Consider the following 20,979-nt stretch of genomic DNA (forward strand, 5'->3'; position numbering starts at 1 on the left):
ATTCCATTACTGTCAGATCCCTCTCACAGTTGAAATCTCCTCCAGGAAGAGCCCCAGCTATACTTTTCCCCTTTTAAAAGTTTTAATTTTATTTACTGAGTTATAATTGACATAAAAAATTGTATTAGATGCCCAACATGGTTCAATATTTGTATATATTGTGAAACGATCACTACAATAAGGCTAGTTAGCATCCGTCACCACACAGTTACAATGTCTTTTTCCTTGTGATAAGAATTTTTTTTTGTTTTTTTATTTTTATTTTATTTTTTATTTATTTTTTCTTTATTTTATTTTATTTTATTTTTTACAATATATGAAATTTGTCAAATTGGTTTCCATGTGATAAGAACTTTTTTTTTTTTAATTTTTTTTTTTAACATTTATTTATTTTTGAGAGACAGAGCATGAGCAGGGGAGGGGGAGAGAGAGAGAGAGACACAGAATCCGAAGCAGGCTCCAGGCTCTGAGCTGTTTGTTAGCACAGAGCCCGATGTGGGGCTTGAACTCACAAACTGAGAGATCATGACCTGAGCCGAAGTCGGACGTTCAACCGACTGAGCCACCCAGGCGCCCCGATAAGAACTTTTAAGATCTACTCTCTTAGCAGCTTTCAAATATACAATACACAGTATTATTAACTCTAGTTACCATGCTGTACATGACATCCTCACCACTTACTCATTTTATAAGTGTCCCAATCCTTTTAAGGACTCAACTGATGAGGTCAGGCCCTCTGGCAAAAATCTCCCATTCTTGTTTTTTTTTTAAATTTATTTTTTAATGTTTATTTGACAGAGAGAGAGCGAGCGAGCAGGGGAAGGGGGAGGGGGAGGGAGACACAGACTCAGAAGTAGGCTCTAGGCTCTGAGCTGTCGGCTCAGAGCCCGACACAGGGCTCAAACTCACAAATCTCAAGATTATGACCTGAGCCGAAGTTGGACGCTCAACCGAGCGAGCTACCCAGGTGCCCTGAAAAAAATCTGTTCTTAAAGTCAACTGTGCCATTTAATAACGTAACCACAGCGGTGGCAGCCCATCATTTTTACAGGTTCCTCCCACACTCAAGGGCAGGGGATCATACAACAGCATGGATCATTGGGGTTTGTTCTAGAATTCTGCAATATGTTTAGTTTTTAAAAATGACAATGTGTCAATTTCAAACATTTACAAAGTAGAAGAGTAAACTCTTACATTATCAAGCTTCAATAAATGAACATTTTTCTATTCAATAATACACATTTTTTTAAATGTTTATTTTTGAGAGTGACTGGGGGAGGGGCAGAGAGAGAGAGAGAAGGGGAGACACAGAATCTGAAACAGGCTCCAGGTTCTGAACTGTCAGCACAGAGCCCAATGTGGGGCTTGAACTCGGGAACAGCGAGACCATGACCTGAGCTGAAGTTGGATCCCAAATGACTGAGCCACCCAGGTGCCCCAATAATATGTATGCTTTTAGGCAGAGTTCCTATTTTTTTTTCCTTTTTTTTTTTTTTTAGGTAGGCTCCATGCCCAATGTGGGGCATGAATCTATGACTCCAAGATTAAGAGTCGCATGCTGTTCCGACTGAACCAGCCAGATGTCCCAAGGTAGAATTCCTTTTTATGTATGTTTGGAAGCGACCATGCCAAACAAGTATCACATTTACTTGAACATTTTGTGTAACTGATTACCCAAAACCTGCTTGCCTCAGCATTTGTCATACTGTCTTCATCAGGTTTATGAGGATCTGTATGTTTCAAAGTGAACTTTTGAATTTGTCCAGAGACTTTGGCACATAATGGTTGTTAGTTACATCCAGTCAGATGCCAGATACATACTGCTATTTTGAAATGTACACAGGGCCCTCTGAATATTGAGGGTATATTTCCCTCCTCACATATTATCTGCCTATGCAGCATGTCAGAATATTGTGCAACTGCCTTGGGTTCATGATATCTCACCAGTAAGAGGACTGAAACACTCTGGTGTGAGGACAAAGGAAGAAAGGGAACAAAGAAGAGAATTGAAGGTGTGTTTATTACAGAAAAAAGGCCTATGCCTGGATCTCCCAACAAGCAGAAGCTAGAATCGAGAGGCTTATTCATTAAACTGAGTGATGGTTTCTGTGCTCACAGAAGGGAAAGCTCCAAGGGAATTTGGGAAGACTTTGTATCCTGGATACCCTGTGAGGTTTGCAATAAGGGCACCATTCAGTCTCTCTGGGCTTGTGGTGGGCTTAGGGAAATGGACATGAATGACCTCTTAGTTTTCTTAACAACACAGAGTTTGTTGTGTTTCTGAGCTGTCACTGGGGCCAGATGAATGTTAAGGGAAATAAGATTCAGGAGAACAGGGGCCCTTCTCTCTTTAGGGGGGCAGCTCAGCTTTGTCTCTGGAAGATAGCAGCAATCTTCTGTGGGAATCATGGAGATCAGAGTGGTGAAACTGTGTGTACAACAAATATCTTGCTTCATGCCACAATGATTTTCCTGGAAATCAATCAAGTGGAAGGAACTTCCATGGTTTTAAGCCTACTGACATTTATTTAAGAAACATTTGCAGAACATACAGACCAAAGCATGTGCCAAGGCCATAAGGGAACTTCCTAAATCTGCATTTTCATATGCTGGGGGTTTTAAAGATTAAATTTAAAAAGTAACAAGCTTATTTTAGGAAATCTGGAAGCTGTTTGCACCCTACTTCCTACCCCGCTTTCCTGCTTTTTCTCCATAACACCACTCCCATTGTATAGTGTATATCTTACACTATCCTCTTCTTCACAAGAAAATAAACTCCACAAAGGTATGTGGTTTGTATTGTTAACAGCTGTACAATGAAATATGAAAGGGTGCTAAGTATTTGTTGAAGGAATAAATGGTTAGGAAAAAGATAAAAAGTAAAACATTACCTATAATTCCACCACCCAGATATGGCAAATGTGAACATCTGTGTTTCCGTTGCCTTTGGGAGAGGGAAGGCGGTTACTTCCTCTTCCAGACCAGTCTATTACCCAGTTGGATCTTCCTTTTAACAATATTTTAGGGGCCTCTGATTGGCTCAGTGTGTAGACCACGCAACTCTTAATCTCAGGGTTGTGAGTTCGAGCCCCACTTTGGGTGTAGAGATTACTTAAAAATTAAAAATAAAAAAAAAGTTTATTTTTGTGAGAGACGGGGTGGGGGTAGGGTGTGGCAGAGAGAAAAGCAGACAGAGGATCCAAAGTGGGCTCTGTGCTGACAGCAGACAGCCAGATGGAGGGCTGGAACTCACGACCTCTGAGATCATGACCCCCTTGGAAGTCGGAGGCTTAACCGACTGAGCCCCCCGGGAACCCAAATAAAATCTCTAAACGAACAAACAAAACAAAAACCCTTCAATGTTTTAAAATACTTTCATGAGCTGTAATAGTATCCCATCACGTGGCAGGCAGAAAGAGGCTCACTCTGAACCTCTCTACATCTTTCACTTTACAACCTCGACCCGAAAGGGGCTGAGGCGAGACCTACCCCTCGCTGAAACTCCCACTACCCTTCCTCTTTAACCCGGTTTCCGGAGCGCCCCTCTGGGCTGCGACGTCATCACGTTGGGACGTACGTGCTGTGGTGCCTTACGCAGTGTCTGATGTCATGACGTAGAGCTTAGCAACAACGCAGGCTCCCGGCGGAGTCCGTTATGGCCGCTGCTGTCTTGAAGAGGATGAGGGGAACCGTGCAAGCGAAACTGCGGTACTCGCCCGGCCTCCAGGTCCCGGGAGGGTTGGCGCAGCCGCTCGTCCTGGCGCTCCTGCTTGCGTCCGCCACCTTGTCCAGTGGTAAAGTGGGCGCGGCGGCAGGGCGGGCGCGGGAGGGCCGCGCGGGCGGAGAGACAGGCCCGGCCAGGGAAAGGGCGCTTCCGGGTGTCCTGAGCAGATGGCGATGTCCAGATGGGGCAGGGTCTCTAGGCGCCGAGGAGGGAGGGTAGGCTGTCTGATGGAGTCTAAGGAGGTGGGGTTTCTGAGAGGCCCGAGATGCGGGGTTGAGAGATGTGGGAATCCGGGCAGCAGAGTATGGAGATGGGCGTGAGGGAGGAGTGGTGGTGTTATCCACAGAGTCTTGAAGAAGGCGTTGCACAGGGAGTGGCGGTGGTGGGGGGGTCTCCAAAATTGCTTGGAAGGAGGAGTTATGAGGGGGCAGAGGGAACAGATGCTGAGGAGATGGCCGTGGTTAGGAGGTGTGGTGTCTAGACACGTTCCCTAGGTGGGGGGAGGTACCCAGCGGTCTGGCAGGGCCAGGGGAGTGTGGGGGTTTTCCAGAACGGGGCGGGTAAGTGGTAAAGATCGAGGTGGGCAGGGGCAGTGACCAGACTGAGCTGATGGAATATTTCGGAGAGCAAAAGTGAAGGGGAAAACGCTATCTTAAGGTACTGCTTCATCTCTCAGATCTGGGAGGTTCTGGTGCTTGGTAAAGAGCCAGAATACTGGGGCTTTGGGCTCCTGAGGGGTTTACGAGGAGGAGAGGGAGAATGCAACAAGGGAGATTCTTTGTAAACATGGTTCCCTGTGTCCTGGGTTAGCTGGGCAAGACTGCTTCATTTTTATTTTTTTTTATTTTTTTTAATGTTTATTTATTTTTGAGACAGAGAGAGACAGAGCATGAACAGGGGAGGGGCAGAGAGAGAGGGAGACACAGAATCTGAAACAGGCTCCAGGCTCTGAGCTGTCAGCACAGAGCCCGATGCGGGGCTCGAACTCACGGACTGTGAGATCATGACCTGAGCCGAAGTTGGACGCTTAACCGACCAAGCCACCCAGGCGCCCCAAGACTGCTTCATTTTTAACAGAGTTGTAGGATTTGATTATTTCATTTAAAACATTTAAAAACTTCTGTTTAAAATTTTAAAAAAAGATTTAAAATTAAAATTTTTTTATTTGAAAGTTTTTATTTACTGAGGTATGATTGGCATATTACGTTATGTTAGTCCTAGGTGTACAGCATAATGATTCAATATTTTTTTTTATTTAAAAAAATTTTTTTTTTTTAACGTTTATTTATTTTTGAGACAGAGAGAGACAGAGCATGAACGGGGGAGGGTCAGAGAGAGGGAGACACAGAATCTGAAACAGGCTCCAGGCTCTGAGCCGTCAGCCCAGAGCCCGACGAGGGGCTCGAACCCACGGACAGTGAGATCGTGACCTGAGCCAGTTTGGCCGACTGAGCCACCCAGGCGCCCCAATGATTCACTATTTGTATACACTGGGAACTGATCACCACCGCAGCTCTACCATTCACCATACAGAGTTACAGATTTTTTTTTCTTGTAATGAGAGCTGTTAAGATTTACTCTCTTAGCCACTTCCAAATATGCATTACTGTAGTATTGACTGTAGTCACCAAGCCTTATATTACATCATCATGACTTACTTATTTTGTAACTGGAAGTTTGTACCTTTTGATGCTCTTCATCCATTTCGCCAGCCTCCTATCTACTCCCCTCTGGCAACCACCCAGTCTCTTCTCTATATCTATGAGTATGGCTTGTTTGTTTGCTTGTTTGTTTTGTTTTGATTTTTTTCTGGACTCCACATATAAGTGAAATCATATGATATTTGTCTTTCTCTGACTTATTTCACTTAGCATAATGCCTTCAAGGTCCATCCATGTTGTCACAAAATTTCATTTTGGGTGTGTGTGGCTGAGTAATATTCTCTTGTGTGTATATATATATATATACACACATATATATGTGATATATATATCACATATTCTTTATGTGTTCATCTATCCATGGGCATTTAGGTTGTTTCCATATCTTGGCTATGATTATTTTTAGAGAGAGAGAGAGAGAGAGAGCATGAGTGGGGCAGAGGGGAAGAGGGAGAGAGAGAATCTTAAGCTGGCTTCATGCTCAGTGTAGAGCTCGATGTGGGACTCTATCCCATGACCCTGGGATCATGACCTGAGTTGAAATCAAGGGTTGGATGCTCATCCGACTGACCCATCCAGGAGTCCCCATATCTTGGCTTTTGTAAATAATGCTGCATGATTAAATATTTCTTTTCTTAGAAATGTTACATTGTGAATGAAGATATTGAAGCCTTTATCAGGAAATAAATCTGTAAACTAGGGCTTGAGACTTCGGGGGAACAAATCTATTAATAAGAATTTGTAATGATTAAGCAATATTTTATTTAGTAATCTCTTTTTTCTTTCAGGCCAAGACACGGTCCTGCTTTTTTCCTTAAATCTTTTTTCAGTTTTCAGATGAAAAACATGGTGAATGGGATAGCATTTTTCTTATTTGCCAACAGGGGCTGTCTAGCTACACGTTTCTCTGCTATAGTGCTCTGGTTACTTCCTTAGGTTTCCTCAGCAGCACTGAGGGTGGGGCATCCACTGTCCCAGAAGCATTTGTAAGTCTCTGGGGAAGAACTGAGGTCCATTTTCCCAAAGCTCTTTAATAATGACTAAAATAGAACTAGGATTTCTCTGATCGATGCAGATATTCCTGTTCCTAAAGTACTTATGTAGCATAATTGTTTTGGTTATTTAATCATTTAAGAAAACAACTAACATTTAAACATTTATATTTCTTACTGAGATGCTAAAGACATGCAGCCTGAGGGATATGTAGCTGGTAACTGTAGTTGCAGGAAGAACTTTTCCCTTTAAGAGATGGTTGGAAATCTTGTGGAGAGGGGCAAGTGAGGGGGTAGTTTGGAGTATTAAGGTGTCTTCTTGTCTTTGTTTTTACTTATTAGACCCTCATAAATATTGCTCCAACCATACTGGGACATTTTAGGTAATCTTTTTCTTTTTTATTAAGTGTTTATGTCAATTTAAAATTCATATTATTCCCTACTGAAAATAATTTAAATGTAAACTAACATATATGCTTCTAAGGGGGAAGCAGCTACATTTTATTTATTTATTTTTCACAAATCAGATTTATTTATTTATTTATTTATTTATTTATTTATTTTATTTTTTAATATATGAAATTTACTGTCAAATTGGTTTCCATACAACACCCAGTGCTCATCCCAAAAGGTGCCCTCCTCAATACCCATCACCCACCCTGCCCTCCCTCCCACCCCCCATCAACCCTCAGTTTGTTCTCAGTTTTTAACAGTCTCTTATGCTTTGGCTCTCTCCCACTCTAACCTCTTTTTTTTTTTTTTTTTTTTTCCTTCCCCTCCCCCATGGGTTTCTGTTATGTTTCTCAGGATCCACATAAGAGTGAAACCATATGGTATCTGTCTTTCTCTGTATGGCTTATTTCACTTAGCATCACACTCTCCAGTTCCATCCATGTTGCTACAAAAGGCCATATTTCATTTTTTCTCATTGCCACGTAGTATTCCATTGTGTATATAAACCACAATTTCTTTATCCATTCATCAGTTGATGGACATTTAGGCTCTTTCCATAATTTGGCTATTGTTGAGAGTGCCGCTATAAACATTGGGGTACAGGTGCCCCTATGCATCAGTACTCCTGTATCCCTTGGATAAATTCCTAGCAGTGCTATTGCTGGGTCATAGGGTAGGTCTATTTTTAATTTTCTGAGGAACCTCCACAAGCAGCTACATTTTAGCACAGCATAGCATTTGTAAAGGTTTGGGTAGTGTAAGTGTTTTTTTAAGCATGCCTTGGAGTAGTGTGATTTCAAAGTAATTACTCTTTTAATATGAAACTTATAGTCTAGATAGGAGATGTTGAGTCCCAAACTTCAAATAAGCATAGAAAGTTAGGAAGTTACTCCATTAGATGTATTTAAACTTGTTCCATATTAGGTTTCTTAAAATTTCAGTTCTCAGGTATATTCTTGGCAATCTGTAAGGATTTTAAAGTTCTACATTTTTATTTTGACAAAATCTAAAAAAATTAATATAAGCATTATTTTGGATCACTGGATGATCACCTTCTGATTAAGTCTTGCCAGGCCATTAAGACAGTTTTTTAAAGGGACCCATAGAAGAGAATTAAATGTAGAAAGTTATTTTTAAAATGTTGTTTTAATGAGGGAGGTAATATCAAATAGGAAAGGACAGAAATGGAACATTTAGAAGTCTAAAGTACTGTATATGATTGTAGAAGCTCAACAATTAAATCCATGAAGTCAGAGTTCTCACTTTGTTCTGCATACCCTTCATTTCTGACTAGATCATATTCTCTGATTTGAAGGAGTGGAGGTCTAGGAGGTTGATCTAATTTGCATCAAATGTTTCAGATGAATTTTTCATTTGTTTTCTGTGTATTACTTCCAAGTTTTTACTCTTTGAACAATACTTACTAATTCTGCTCCTACTTGGTGCTAGGTTTTGGAGTTACAACAACAAATGTGTTAACATTGACGATACCCTTAGAAGAATGAGTGGGTTTTTCCTGGCTGAAACTATGGGAAAGGCTTTTCAGAGGGTGTGATAGGTGCAAAGATCCTACTTGAGAAGTGGTGTAGGGTTTGTGGTGAGAATTGGGTCAAAAGCATATTCTATAAACATTGATTGCTATCCGTTAAGTAGGCAACAGGGATAGAGGAGTTTGGGAGATAAGTAAGAGATAAGATTGAGGCTCCAGATCCTGTAGGATCTTGTAGGCTATTACAAAGACTTGGAATTTCACTTTTGAGAGATGGAGAGCTCTCAGAGGGTTTTTTTTTTTTTTTTTAAATTTTTTTTAACGTTTATTTATTTTTGAGACAGAGAGAGACAGAGCATGAACGGGGGAGGGTCAGAGAGAGGGAGACACAGAATCTGAAACAGGCTCCAGGCTCTGAGCTGTTAGCACAGAGCCCGACGTGGGGCTCGAACTCACGGAGTGTGAGATCATGACCTGAGCCGAAGTCGGCCGCTAAACCGACTGAGCCACCCAGGCGCCCCTCTCAGAGGGTTTTAAGCAGAGGAGCAACATCAAACTTAATCACATTGAACTTATATCACATTCTCAAATGTGATGATGACTTGAGCTGTTGTGTTGAGAGTGGACAGTAGGAGTTAGGGTAGAAGCAGGCAGATTAGTTAGAAGGCTACCGTAATACGCCAGGTAAGATGATAGTGGCTTGGACTAGGCAGTACCAGTTAAAAGGTGAACAGTCTTTAAATTTTAATACACTTTGAAGGTAGGGTAACAGATTTGTTGTGGGATATTAAGAACATAATGATTACAGGGTTTTTTCTTCAGTAACTAGAAAAAAGGAATTGCCACTAACTGAAATCTGGACTGGAGGTAGAGCAAGTTTTTTTTTTTTTTTTCTTTTTGTGTGGGAAGTAAAATTCATTTCTTAAAACTTTTTATTTTGAAATAATTGTAGATTTACTTGCAATTGTAAGAAGTAATACAGATCCTGTATACCCTTTACTCATTTTCCCTAGTGGTTACATCTTAAGAAACTGTAGTACAGTATCATAGTCAGGACACTGACATTGCTAGTCAAGATAAAGAGCATTTCCATCAACCTCTCATGTTGCCCTTTTATAGTCACTCCCATGTCCTTCCTTTCCCTACTCCCTCCTGAAATCCTGGCAACCACTAATCTGTTATTTATTTCTTTAATTTTGTCATTTTGAGAATGTGATATAAATGAAATCATATGGTATATAACTTTTTGGACTTGGCTTTTTTTACCTAGCATAATTCTCCGGAGATTCATCAAGTTGTTTCATGTGTCAATAGTTTGTTTTTTTTTTTTTAATTGCTGAGTAATATTCCATTATCATGTAGCCACACTACACTTAGTTTAAACATTCATCCTTTGAAGGATGTCTAGGTTGTTTCCAGTTTTTGAGTGTTATGATTAATATGAAGTAAACATTCATGTCCAGATTTTTTGTGTGATCCTAAGATTTCATTTCTTTGGGATAAATGTTCAGGCATGCAATTGCTGGGTCATGTGGTAGTTAGATACTTAGTTTTTTAAGAAAATGTCAAACTGGGACACCTGGGTGGCTCAGTCGGTTGAGTGTCTGGCTTCGGCTCAGGTCATGATCTCACAGCTCGTGAGTTCGAGCCCCATGTTGGGTTCTGTGCTGACAGCTCAGAGCCTGGAGCCTGCTTTGGATTTTGTGTTTCCCTCTCTCTCTGCCCCTCCCCTGCTCATGCTCTGTCTCTGTCTCAAAAATAAATAAAAACATTAAAAAAAAAAAAAAGAAACTGCCAACGTGTTTTCTGGCATAGTTGTCCTATTTTGTGTTACCACCAGCAACATAGAAATGATCTAGCTTCCCTGCATCTTTGCCAATATTTGGTGTTGTCATTACTTTTTATTTTACTGTCATTCTGATAGTTGTGTAGTGATATCTTTATTGTGGTTTTAATTTGTGTTTCCTTAGTGGCTAATACCTTTTCACATGCTTATTTGCCATCTGTATATTCTCTTCAGTGAAATGTGCCTTTGTGTCTGTTGCCTGTTTTCTAATTGGATTGTTTCCATTTTCATTTTTGAGCTTTCAGATTTCTTTTTTTTTTAAATTTTTTAATGTTTATTTTTGAGAGAGAGAGAATGAGAGAGACAGAGTGGGAGCAAGGGAGGGGCAGAGAGAGAGGGAGACACAGAATCCGAAGCAAGCTCCAGGCTCTGAGCTGTCAGCACAGAGCCCGAGGCGGGGCTGGAACTCACGAACTGGGAGATTATGACCTGAGCTGAAGTCGGACACTTAACCAACTGACCCACCCAGGCACCTCGAGTTTTCAGATTTCTTTATGTGTTCTGGATACTCTTCCTTTGTTGGGTTGGGCCTTACAAATATTTCTCCCATTGTGTAGCTTATCTTTTCATCCTCCCATGAAAGTCTTTCCATGGAGCAAAAGTTTTTCATTTTGATAGAATCCAATTTATGGGTTTTTTTCTTTTATGTATTGTGTTTTTGGTGTCAGGTCTACAAATTTGTGCTTAGTCCTGGATTCCATAGATATTTTCCTTTGTCTTTTTCTACACATTTTATAGTTTTGCATTTTACATTTAAATTTGTGATCCACTTTTATTTTTATTTATTTAGTAATTATTACTATTATTATTTTTTAAGTAATCTGTACACCCACTGTGGGGCTTGAACATATGACCCCTACTTCAAGAGTCATATGCTTCATTGACTGAGCCACCAGGTTCCCCCATGTTCCATTTTTAGTTAAGTTTTGTAGAAGATATGAGACTTATATGAAGATTCATTTAGCTTAATATGGTGGATTGCATTGATTGATTTTTGAATATTGAATCACTTTTGCATTGCTGGAATAACCCTCACTGTTCATAGAATATCATTCTTTTTATGTATTACTGGTTTCTATTTGCTAATATTTTCCTAAGGACTTTTGCAGCTATTTTCATGAAAAATACCAGTCTGTAGTTTTCTTTTTCTGTAGGGTTTTTGGTTTTGGTATCAGGATAATAATACTAGCTTCATAAAATGAATTGAACAATGTTCCCTCCTATTCTCTGGAGGAGATTCTGTAGAATTGGTGAGAATTCTTCTTTAAGCATTTGGTAGGATTCGCAATGAAACCATCTGAGCCTGGAGATTAATTTTTTGGGAATTTTAAAATTAAGGATTCAGTTTCCTTAATGATAATAGGGGTATTCAAATGATGTATTTCATACTGAGTGAGTTGTAGTAGTTTGTATTTTCAAGACTCTGGTCTTATTTAAACTTTCTCTTTTGGTTAGCTTTTTATGACATAACTCTGGCAGGGGAGGAGGGAATTACTGCACATTATTGTCAGGTAGAGGTAGGAATCTGGAGTCTCCATTTGATCTCTGTTGTCACCCAAAGAGTGGTAGTTTTCTTGTTACTTCTAGACAAGAATGGGAGTTCTGTCTCCACTGATGGCCTGTACTTACATAGTGGTGGGAGTGGCCTCATTACTGTTGGGTGATGGTTAAAGTCTTGACTCTCCATTAGGCCTGTTCTGACAACATTATTGTGGAGGGGAAGAGGCACCTTACTACAGCCTGCTGAGGGTGGAAATCTAGGCTTTCTACTTGGCCTTTGTTGGTGTGGATGTGAGCAGAGCCACAGTTTTTTTTTGTTATTTGTTTTTTGTTTTTTTGTGGGTGTTTGCCTCGAGTAGAGCAGTCATTGTCTAGAAGTTTTCTTTCTTACGAGGCTGCGTCTCTCCTGATCTTTTAGAGAGAGAGCTTTTTTGGGGGGAGGGGATGGCATGTTTTTGTCCATACTCCTTGCCGTTTCCAGGTTGCTGTCTTCTTCAGGTACAAGTCTAGAATATATGAGGTAAAAAGAAAATCCAGGAAAGTCACTACTAGGTTGTTTCTCAAATCTTGAGGTCTCTAACCATTCTGCTGTATTCTCTCCACCTTTCAGTCTTCTTAAGCTATTTTACATATAATATGCAGAGTTAGTTTTTTCACTGGAGAAATAGGGAAAAGTTTTCTACTCCATCTTCCTAGAAGCCAAAGTAAGAATTCATTTTGAATATGTTAATTTGAATGTCAGACATCAAGAGGAGATGTCAAGTAGTAGTGGATTTATGAGTCTAGAGTTCTGGTAATTAATGGAAGTTCTCTTCTCATGGCTTCCTTTTTCTCTGAGAAGTTAGGAAGTGATGCCAGTGAAAATGAGGACAACAGAGAAGGTGTTGGGAGAACAGAGGAACTTGTGAATGGTCTCCTAAGGGAGCAAGAGGGTGAATGGACTAGAAAAATACAGTATAATTGCCAGTAGCATTACACATACACTTGAATTTTTGGCACTGAATTTAAAATGAAATAAAAATGGTGACATGGTTTTGTATTTATTTCCAGCCAAGTTCAGCCAGTTGGTGCAACAGGGAGTGGTCAGAGAGTTTGATTTTACTTGGGATGTAGCCTTGCCAAGTGAGTGGAACAAAGTGAGCAAGGGGATGGGGATTGGAGGTGTATGTAAGGGATGCATAGTGCTGACTATAAAATTGAATCTGGGTAAAGAGGGAGGGCAAAGATATTGGGCAAGGGTGGGATGGTGGCCATGAGGGACTGAAAAGATGGTAGAATCAGAACTGTAGGTCCTGATAGATTCAGGATACCAGGGAATGAATTAGAAGGATAGGTGGTTACGTCAGCAAGTAGGAGGATGCATGAAATTGAGATTATGGAAGAGTTGTGATGATAGTGACCATGGTGTGACAGGTTAAGGTAAGGGGGAGGGCTGGTCATCAGAAGAGGGGGCAAGGATTTGAAATCAAGACAGGAGCACCTGGGTAGCATGAACTCTAGAGCCAGAAGAATAGGAACTGTGACCGGGAGTTGGTGGACAAAGGTTAGTGGGTGATAGCTGATGATAGGAGAATCAAGGCTGGTGCATTTAGGGAGGGGAAAGGGAGAATAGTCTGGAAGGTTCCCCCGCCCCCACACACCCCATGCCCCACCCCAGAACAGTTTCCCCCCTTTTCCAAACTCAGTGGTGCAAGGATGTGGGTGAAAAAACAGCTGTTAATTAAAAGGGCTTCAGGGAAAGTGTATCTTTAAGGGAGAGCCAGGTTTCAGTTATCACAACAGAGTGAAGGATAAAGGAAGGGATTTGCTGATATTTGACTGAATTCTAGAGTGCACAGTGGATGGGTTTCTAGACGTGGAGATGGGTAGGAGGTGGGGAGAATTATAATCACTGCCACCCTTATCAGCTTGTGTCCTTTAGATATACATGATAATTCTATATTAGTATATGTGCTGCCGAAGCGAGCACTATACATGATTATTCTAAAAGTGATGTATAGAAAAACGATTTTTTAAAAAAAGTCAAGGTTAGTTAGTTCGCTCCCAACTTAAAAAAATTATATTTTAAATCATATTTTCACCAACTTTGGCAGGAAATTTAAATATACCAGAGAAATAATAATTTGTAAATGTCTGAATCATAACTTATTTGAAGTGACAAATGTAAAAATTATTTTAACAAATTCCTGTTAATAATTTTCTGAATAATGTACTCACCTATAGGCCCTGTTTCTTTCTTCTAATGGAAAGTTTCAAGGAATCAATTGTTGAAAATATTTAAGAGAGTGTTACTCATTTACTAATTTTTTTTTACCAATTTATTAAATTATTTTTTCTAAGAGATTCCATTCAGTCCAGTTGATACTAGCTATTTATTTTTTCCATACAAAATAGGTGTCATCTATGATACACAAACCAGAGTGTATTCATGTATTCAGGTATTACATGTTCGAACAGAGAGTGGTCTGTTAGATTCTTAATTTATGTGCATGCACATGTTTGTGAAAGCCCAGGAATTATTTGGTTTAATTTTACCCCTATAAAATATTTTACTATAATTTGATAGATGTTAAAATAGTATCTGTGTATTTTTAGATCTCACGTGACCATTCTTTTTTTTTTTTTTTAAATTTTTTAACATTTATTTTATTACTGAGAGATAGAGATAGAGTATGAGCATGGGAGGGGCAGAGACAGGAGGAGACACACAATCTGAAACAGGCTCCAGGCTCTGAGCTGTCAGAACAGAGCCTGATGCAGGGCTCGAATTCACAAACCACCAGACCGTGACCCGAGCTGAAGTTGTACACTTAACCGACTGAGCCACCCAGGCGCCCCCCTCCCCATTTTTTTCTTTTTTACAAGTATAATGGATATTCTTGAAGTTCTTCAACAGATATTACATTAGCTTATAAATTAGAGACACTGTTAAATTTCAGCAGGGATTCTTCTAAACTTTTGCTGTGTAGAGTTACTTCTCTAAATAATTTAAACTACTTAAGTAAACCACACTGAGTGGGTAGGAGTACAGGGAAATAAGAGCTTGTATGTATTTGGTGTTATTCCCATACCTGGATTGCCTTCCCCAATCGTGAAAAGTCTAGTTCACACTTAGTTTTCAAGTTTCCAATTTCCATTTCTTCCCTTTCAGGAGTTTTCCCTTAGTCCTTCCTAAGAATACTTAAAAAAAAAAAAAATTGGGAGAGGAAGTGTTCTGGTTCTAGTATCATTTAGAAATGCTACCTACAGCTTGCTTATAGCTTCTCTTAAATTTGTTGTATTGGAAATATTTAGGCTCACATTCCATATCTGGTTTGTGACCTACTTGAGCTAGGATCAGCCACCGATCTTTCTGTTCTGGGGATGAGGTGCAGTCTAGGCAAGGATTACTGGAGTCCAACCTCTTTGTGAAATGAAAACAGGGGATGCATAACAACTTTGTGTGGATTTCACCATTGTGACCTAAAGTCATCCCTCTCTATTCTTTTTCTTTCTGTGACAGGCTGTGTAATGTAGTTGTTACTTTCTGGCTAAAGAGTTATTATCTGATGAATAATTGACTAAGAAGAAATGTGACTGATGGCTGGCTGTTGAGACTTATTAACAAATTCTCAAGAGAAAGAGGGATTTGGCAAAAAAATGCTTAGCAAAAAATTTAGGCAAATATGCTTCTAGCTTGATGGAGATAAAGTTGGAGATTTCCGTTTAATGTTTTTTATTCACCATTTTAGCTGTACCACAGACTGATTTGCTGAGCCAAACTGTACTCCAGCCAGATGTCTCTGCTCCAAATATGAGTGCTTTAACACATGAAAACCAAACCAAACTTTCTGTCTCCCAAATCAGCGCCACTCTCCGTCCCACAACTAGTACAGAGAAAGGTGGAGGGGCATCTGTGGCCCCTCATCCCTCACCTACTACTTCCCTGTCTCAAGAGGAGGCAGATAACAATGAAGATCCCAGCATAGAGGAGGAGGATCTTCTTACGCTCAATAGTTCTCCATCTACCGCCAAAGACACTCTGGACAATGGAGACTATGGAGAACCAGACTATGACTGGACCACCAGCCCCAGGGACGATGAGTCCAGTGAAGTTCTGGAAGAAAACAGGAACTACATGGAAATTGAACAGTCAGTGAGATCTTTTAAGACCCCATCCTCAAATATTGAAGAGGAAGATAGCCATTTCTTTTTTCATCTTATTATTTTTGCTTTTTGTATTGCTGTTGTTTACATTACATATCACAACAAAAGGAAGGTAAGTTTGGGGTTTTCATCCCCTCTATTTGTCCTTTATTATCTCCATTATATTTCTTATGAATATTTTTGATGATTCAGAATTTTTTTCTTTTTTAGTCAAGTTTAAATTGATGGTAAAATATCAAGATGTCTAATCAATATAAATCTCTGGTGTATTTTTACAAATTAGAATGCTTTACCTTGTATGCTTCTGAAAAAGAAGTCAAATTGTTTTTTAATGAACAAATCCAAAGCCCAGTGGTTTTTAAAAAAAAACCCACTTAGGTCTTAAGTTAGCATTGCTACTTCAGTGGGAATACATGTGGAGAAAGATTGTTAATTTAATACTTTTAATTAAGCATTGAACTTAATGATATTTTAATAACTTTTTCCTTGTTATAAAGGTATTACACGTTTATTTTATTATTATCATTTTTAAAATATTTGTTTATTGTTGAGAGAGAGAGAGAGAGAGAGAGAGAGAGAGCAAGTGGGAGATGGGCAGAGAGTGAGGGAGACAGAATCCGAAGCAGGCTCCAGGCTCTGAGCTGTCAGCACAGAGCCCGATGTGGGGCTTGAACCCGTGAACTGTGAGATCATGACTTGAGCCAAAGTCAGAGGCTTAACTGACTGAGCCACCCAGGTACCCCTACATGTTTATTTTGAATGCCAGTGATACTCTAACCCAGTGTTGAATGTTGGGCCAACAAGTGGGCTCCTGGGCTCCACTGTGATCTACTAACTCATCTCTGCAGATAGAACCCAGGAATCAGTCTTCAGCAAGCACTCTACATAAAATTTGAGAAGCACTGTTTAACTTTGTTTACAAGATGAAAAATACAGTCCTTTTGTTGTTATTTTATTTTCCATATTTAGGAAACTAGGAGAGAGGGAGAGTGCACTTGTTATACATATTTTCAGTATATCCTCCACTTTGTTTTTTCCACATCTAATTTATTTTGTTCTTTTCCAGATTTTCCTTCTGGTTCAGAGTAGGAAATGGCGTGATGGTCTTTGTTCCAAAACAGTGGAATATCATCGTCTAGACCAGAATGTTAATGAGGCAATGCCTTCGCTGAAGATTACCAATGATTATATTTTTTAAAGCACTGTGATTTGAGTTTGCTTATTATGTAACTTTATTTGCTTGACTTTTTTATATAATATTGTGCAGATGTTTGCCATAGGCAGTTGGTACTTAAATGAGAGGTGGGTCTCTCTTTATTTTGCCTTGGTGCTTTCGAAATGAAATGTCACAAACAAGGAGTATATAATTTTTTATCTACACATTTAGAGGTAAATTCAATCAGGTGTCCAGAATGTGGAGCTAAGCATTATATTAGTTTTGTTTTAGATTTCTTTATTGTTCTCCTTCTGGAAGTGTTAGTAATACTAGTTTTACAAGATCCCAACCTTGTAACTAAATCCTAACATATCTGGTACTGCTGGCTCCGATTCTCTTTCTGCCATCCAAATACTGTTTTATAAGCACACATTTTGTGATCCCAAACTGTTAATGTACAAGGATGCGTATAATAGCGCTTGGCATATAAGTAACATTTTTTCTTCCAGGAAAATCGCTTTGGATATTTTTGGATGATTTAAACATAACTTAAGATAATGATAATGCTCAATCTGACCACAGTTTTAGGTAACATATTAATAAATGTCTCTAGAAATTCTGGCAATAGAGAGACTCTGCAGTTTGCAGTGGATATAGATAAAATGTTATAGAGACACCATATTTTGGCTTAAATTACTGAATTAAATTTAGAGGTAGAAATTGTGGCAAAATATTAAATACACATACAGTTGCTTTTAGTCAGCAATTGATTGTAGCACGGGTTCCTCCAAGCTTCTAAGCAAGGAGCAGAGTTTAAAATTATATCAGATTTTTTCATGTTGTCTATTACTTTATAGTAAGTTTGAATAAATTTTAGGGGTCATTATCACTTAAGTAATTCTGTATCTAGGCCTTTCAAATTAAAATTATACCTGAATGAAATGGTTTGTATACATAGAGGGTATATGTGTGCACTGACTTTTTCTCCCCCTGTACTTGTTTTATTTTCTTCTGTTTTGTTTTTCACAGCAACTGGAAATTATTTACTGTATTTTGTTTTACCCTGTCTTTCTATAATAAAGAATTGATCAATATGTACATATGTGATTTGAACCATGGTTGACTTACAAGTGTCACTGCAACTTTGTAGAAAACATAACCCCTAATATATGTTAAACACCCACTCAGAAAGTCCGGGTGAGCCAGTGGGCATGAGCTTTGTGTAAAGATGGAAGAAGCGGGGCAGTCCACCATTTCTTTCAGGTGGACAATTTACTGTCCTGATAAGGAAGGGCAGCACAATGGAAATATACCTGAACTGTTTTATGGCAGTAACTTTTCATATCTGAAATTGTATTATTTAATATTTTGAATAAGATTTTAAAAATAAATGGCAAAAATATAAATCTATGATTTTATAAGTGTGTTTCATTTTAGTGATGGCATGATGGAGCCCTTCATATGGGTGGTGACAGAGGGGTAGTGCTTTGTTTGGGAGGAAGCCAGCTTGGTTTTGTTCCTTTTAGTAGTAGTACTCTATGAATTCCCCTTAGATTTCTAAATCCTACTTTAGGCCCAATATTCTGCTGAGTAGTGAAGATTATTGAAAATGTGGTAAAGTAGGATTGCAAAGAAAAGTAAAGCAGCTAAATCAGTGTGTACTTTCTGGCATCCTGGCCTTCCTGTTTCCCTGTCGAAGGCTCCCCTATCAGGAGGCTTATCCTCTCTTAGTGGATCTAGCATTCTTGTGCTCTTCCTCTTAGCACAGTCTCTGCGTTCTAAGCCCCAGTGTGCTGCAGTCAAGTAGTCTTTGATGTTTGGAGTGTCACATCATACATCGATTAAAAATGCTGCCAGTAGGATGCCTGGTGGGTTCAGCTGGTAGAGCACCCGACTCTTGATCTTAGGGTTGTGAATTTGAGTCCCACGTGAAGATTACTTTAAAAACATAAAAAATCTTAAAAAAGAAAATGCTGTCCAAGTCTTAGGCACCTGAGCTGCTGGGCTATAAATATATATATAATTCAGACATACAGGTGTATGTTACAACTTTTAAGTAAATTTGATCTCCTTTAGGGTTTTGTGTCTTGCTCGTTACCTAAAAAATCATGAACATCTTCCATATCATTAATATTCTTTAAAAACATCTAGTAGCTATATAATTTAGTTAGCTCTTTTCCTGTTTCGATGGTTTCCAATTTTTGATTCAGAAATAATGTGATGAACTTTTCTGTATTGGAATCAATTTGTTGGATTGTATGAGGCAAAGGAGGCACAAATAGAACTGGATGATGCAAACAAGACCCACATTTGAGTCTGAAAGCACCAGAATAGCCTACTTATGTGTGCTGTCTGCTCTCTTCTCTCCACGTCACAGTCTGGGCAGACTAGGTGCTCTGAGTCGAATGTTGGAAATAATAGCATAATAGGTTACCCTTTAGATTCTGTTTCTGTGTCTTACCTGAAAAGGAATGTTTTGAAATTTGTGAGACAGATGGAAACAGACCAGACATTTTGAATTTGTGCAGGCAGGCATGTTGTAACTGGGATTTTGATTTTTTAAAAATTTTATCATTTTTTAAATATTTATTTTGAGAGAGAGAGCATGAGCTGGGGAAGGTCACAGGGAGGGAGGGAGAGAGAGAATCCCAAGCAGTCTCCACACTGTCGGTGCAGAGCCTGACATGGGGCCTGGTTCCACAAACCATGAGCTTGTGGCCTGAACTGAAATCAAGAGCTGGATGGATGCTTAACCAACTGAGCCACATAAGGCACCCCAGGGATTTGATTTTAGATGTGATGTCACGTGGGTGAATGCAGTCTCTTGTAGAAAGTGTGCAGAGGTGGCTCTCTGTATAGTTTACCACAGAATGTAAGCTTGAAAACAGAGGACTGGCTGTTACTCATCTCTGGCTGCATATTCAGCACTGCCTGTCTCCTACTAGGCCCCTGGAAATTGTACAGTGATGTCTCTGTGAAATTAAATCAAGAGAAAATCCAGTCGAATCAGGCTCAGCTCTGGCGCATGTAGTTGGCATACGGGCTAATACTATTGACATCCGGGACCCAGAACTCCACGCAGTGGGGGAGAACCAAGATGTAGTGTGTCCACTTTGTTGGAACGGCCACATTTCTACTTGGAGCTAAAGTCCACATTAATTGTGTGAGATCTCAGCCCTCCCTGCAAATCCCACGTTCTGATCAGAGTAGCTGCTGCCCATGGAAGCAAAGGGGATGGAGAAGGTTACTGGGATAGTGCAGCTGCCCACAGTGTCCAGGTCTTTCTCTCTCTCTGGCTGACTTTGCCCTTTGCCCTCTCTCAACCTGATCTGCTGGTGCAACAGTTTGCCTCCCTTCTGGGTCCAGCGGTGAGCAGTTCCATCCTTCCCAGCAGAAGTACAAGAGGTTGGAAGGATTCTGAGGGCTAGGTGTCTTCCAAGGGAATGGAAAAGGAGGCTGTCCTGAGGTGTGAAGTCCAGTCTGTGAACAGGATTCTGTTCACCTGTGGGTTTATAGTTACTTTTTTAAAATTTAAATTCAAGTTAGTTAACCAAGAGTGTAGTACTGGTTTCAGGAGTGGAACCCAGGGATTCATCACTTCCATGTACCACCCAGTGCTCATGGTCTCCTGGGTTTTTAATTTCGACGTGAGCAAGTTGCCGGGATAGATTCTGGAAATGGACCTGGGGTCATTTTTGACCTCCACCCCCCATCTCAGTAGCCCTGAGGTAATGACCTGCTGTCTGGATTATGTGCCTCAGGGAGCCTGATTCTGGAGTAGTAGGCAGCACTTCTACCCCGTAAGCTCCAAGCCCACCTTTCTTCCAGCTCCCTCCTAAAGAGCCCCAGACCCCTCTGCCACTATTGATGAAGCTCCAGGTTTAAAATTCCTGCTCCTTAGGTAGCATTTCTTCACCTGACACCCTAATATCTTTGCTTTAAAACCCTATGCTTCTTTTTCTCACAGCCCCCAAGCTGCTTCATTTCTCTGCTGGGTGATGACGGCATGTTC

General features: G+C 39.9%; 1 protein-coding gene across 2 annotated transcripts; it reads left to right on the plus strand.

The window, feature by feature from the left end:
• The first annotated feature begins 3,608 nt into the window (after window positions 1-3,608).
• Window positions 3,609-18,377, plus strand: CUNH5orf15 (chromosome unknown C5orf15 homolog). 2 transcript variants are annotated; one of them, XM_019421999.2, is made up of 4 exons: window positions 3,609-3,794; window positions 12,716-12,787; window positions 15,397-15,923; window positions 16,878-18,377. In XM_019421999.2, exons 1-4 carry the CDS (start codon window positions 3,656-3,658, stop codon window positions 17,007-17,009), a joined length of 870 nt encoding a protein of 289 aa, XP_019277544.2. In that variant the 5' UTR covers window positions 3,609-3,655; the 3' UTR covers window positions 17,010-18,377. The 2 variants fall into 2 exon arrangements, with proteins under 2 accessions (XP_019277544.2, XP_019277545.2); XM_019422000.2 differs by lacking the exon at window positions 12,716-12,787 and having other exon boundaries at window positions 3,611-3,794.
• Window positions 18,378-20,979: the final 2,602 nt, after the last annotated feature.

This window comes from Panthera pardus, unplaced genomic scaffold (assembly GCF_024362965.1).
Source record: "Panthera pardus isolate Hobbes unplaced genomic scaffold, ASM2436296v1 HiC_scaffold_2, whole genome shotgun sequence".
Taxonomy (NCBI): Eukaryota; Metazoa; Chordata; class Mammalia; order Carnivora; family Felidae; genus Panthera; species Panthera pardus.

Coding starts and splice junctions, on each gene's coding strand:
- CUNH5orf15 (XM_019421999.2), top strand. CDS start 3,656: ATGGCCGCTGCTGTCTTGAAGAGGATGAGGGGAACCGTGCAAGCGAAA. Junction 3,795..12,715: donor GTCCGCCACCTTGTCCAGTG/GTAAAGTGGGCG, acceptor ATTTATTTCCAG/CCAAGTTCAGCCAGTTGGTG. Junction 12,788..15,396: donor TTGGGATGTAGCCTTGCCAA/GTGAGTGGAACA, acceptor TCACCATTTTAG/CTGTACCACAGACTGATTTG.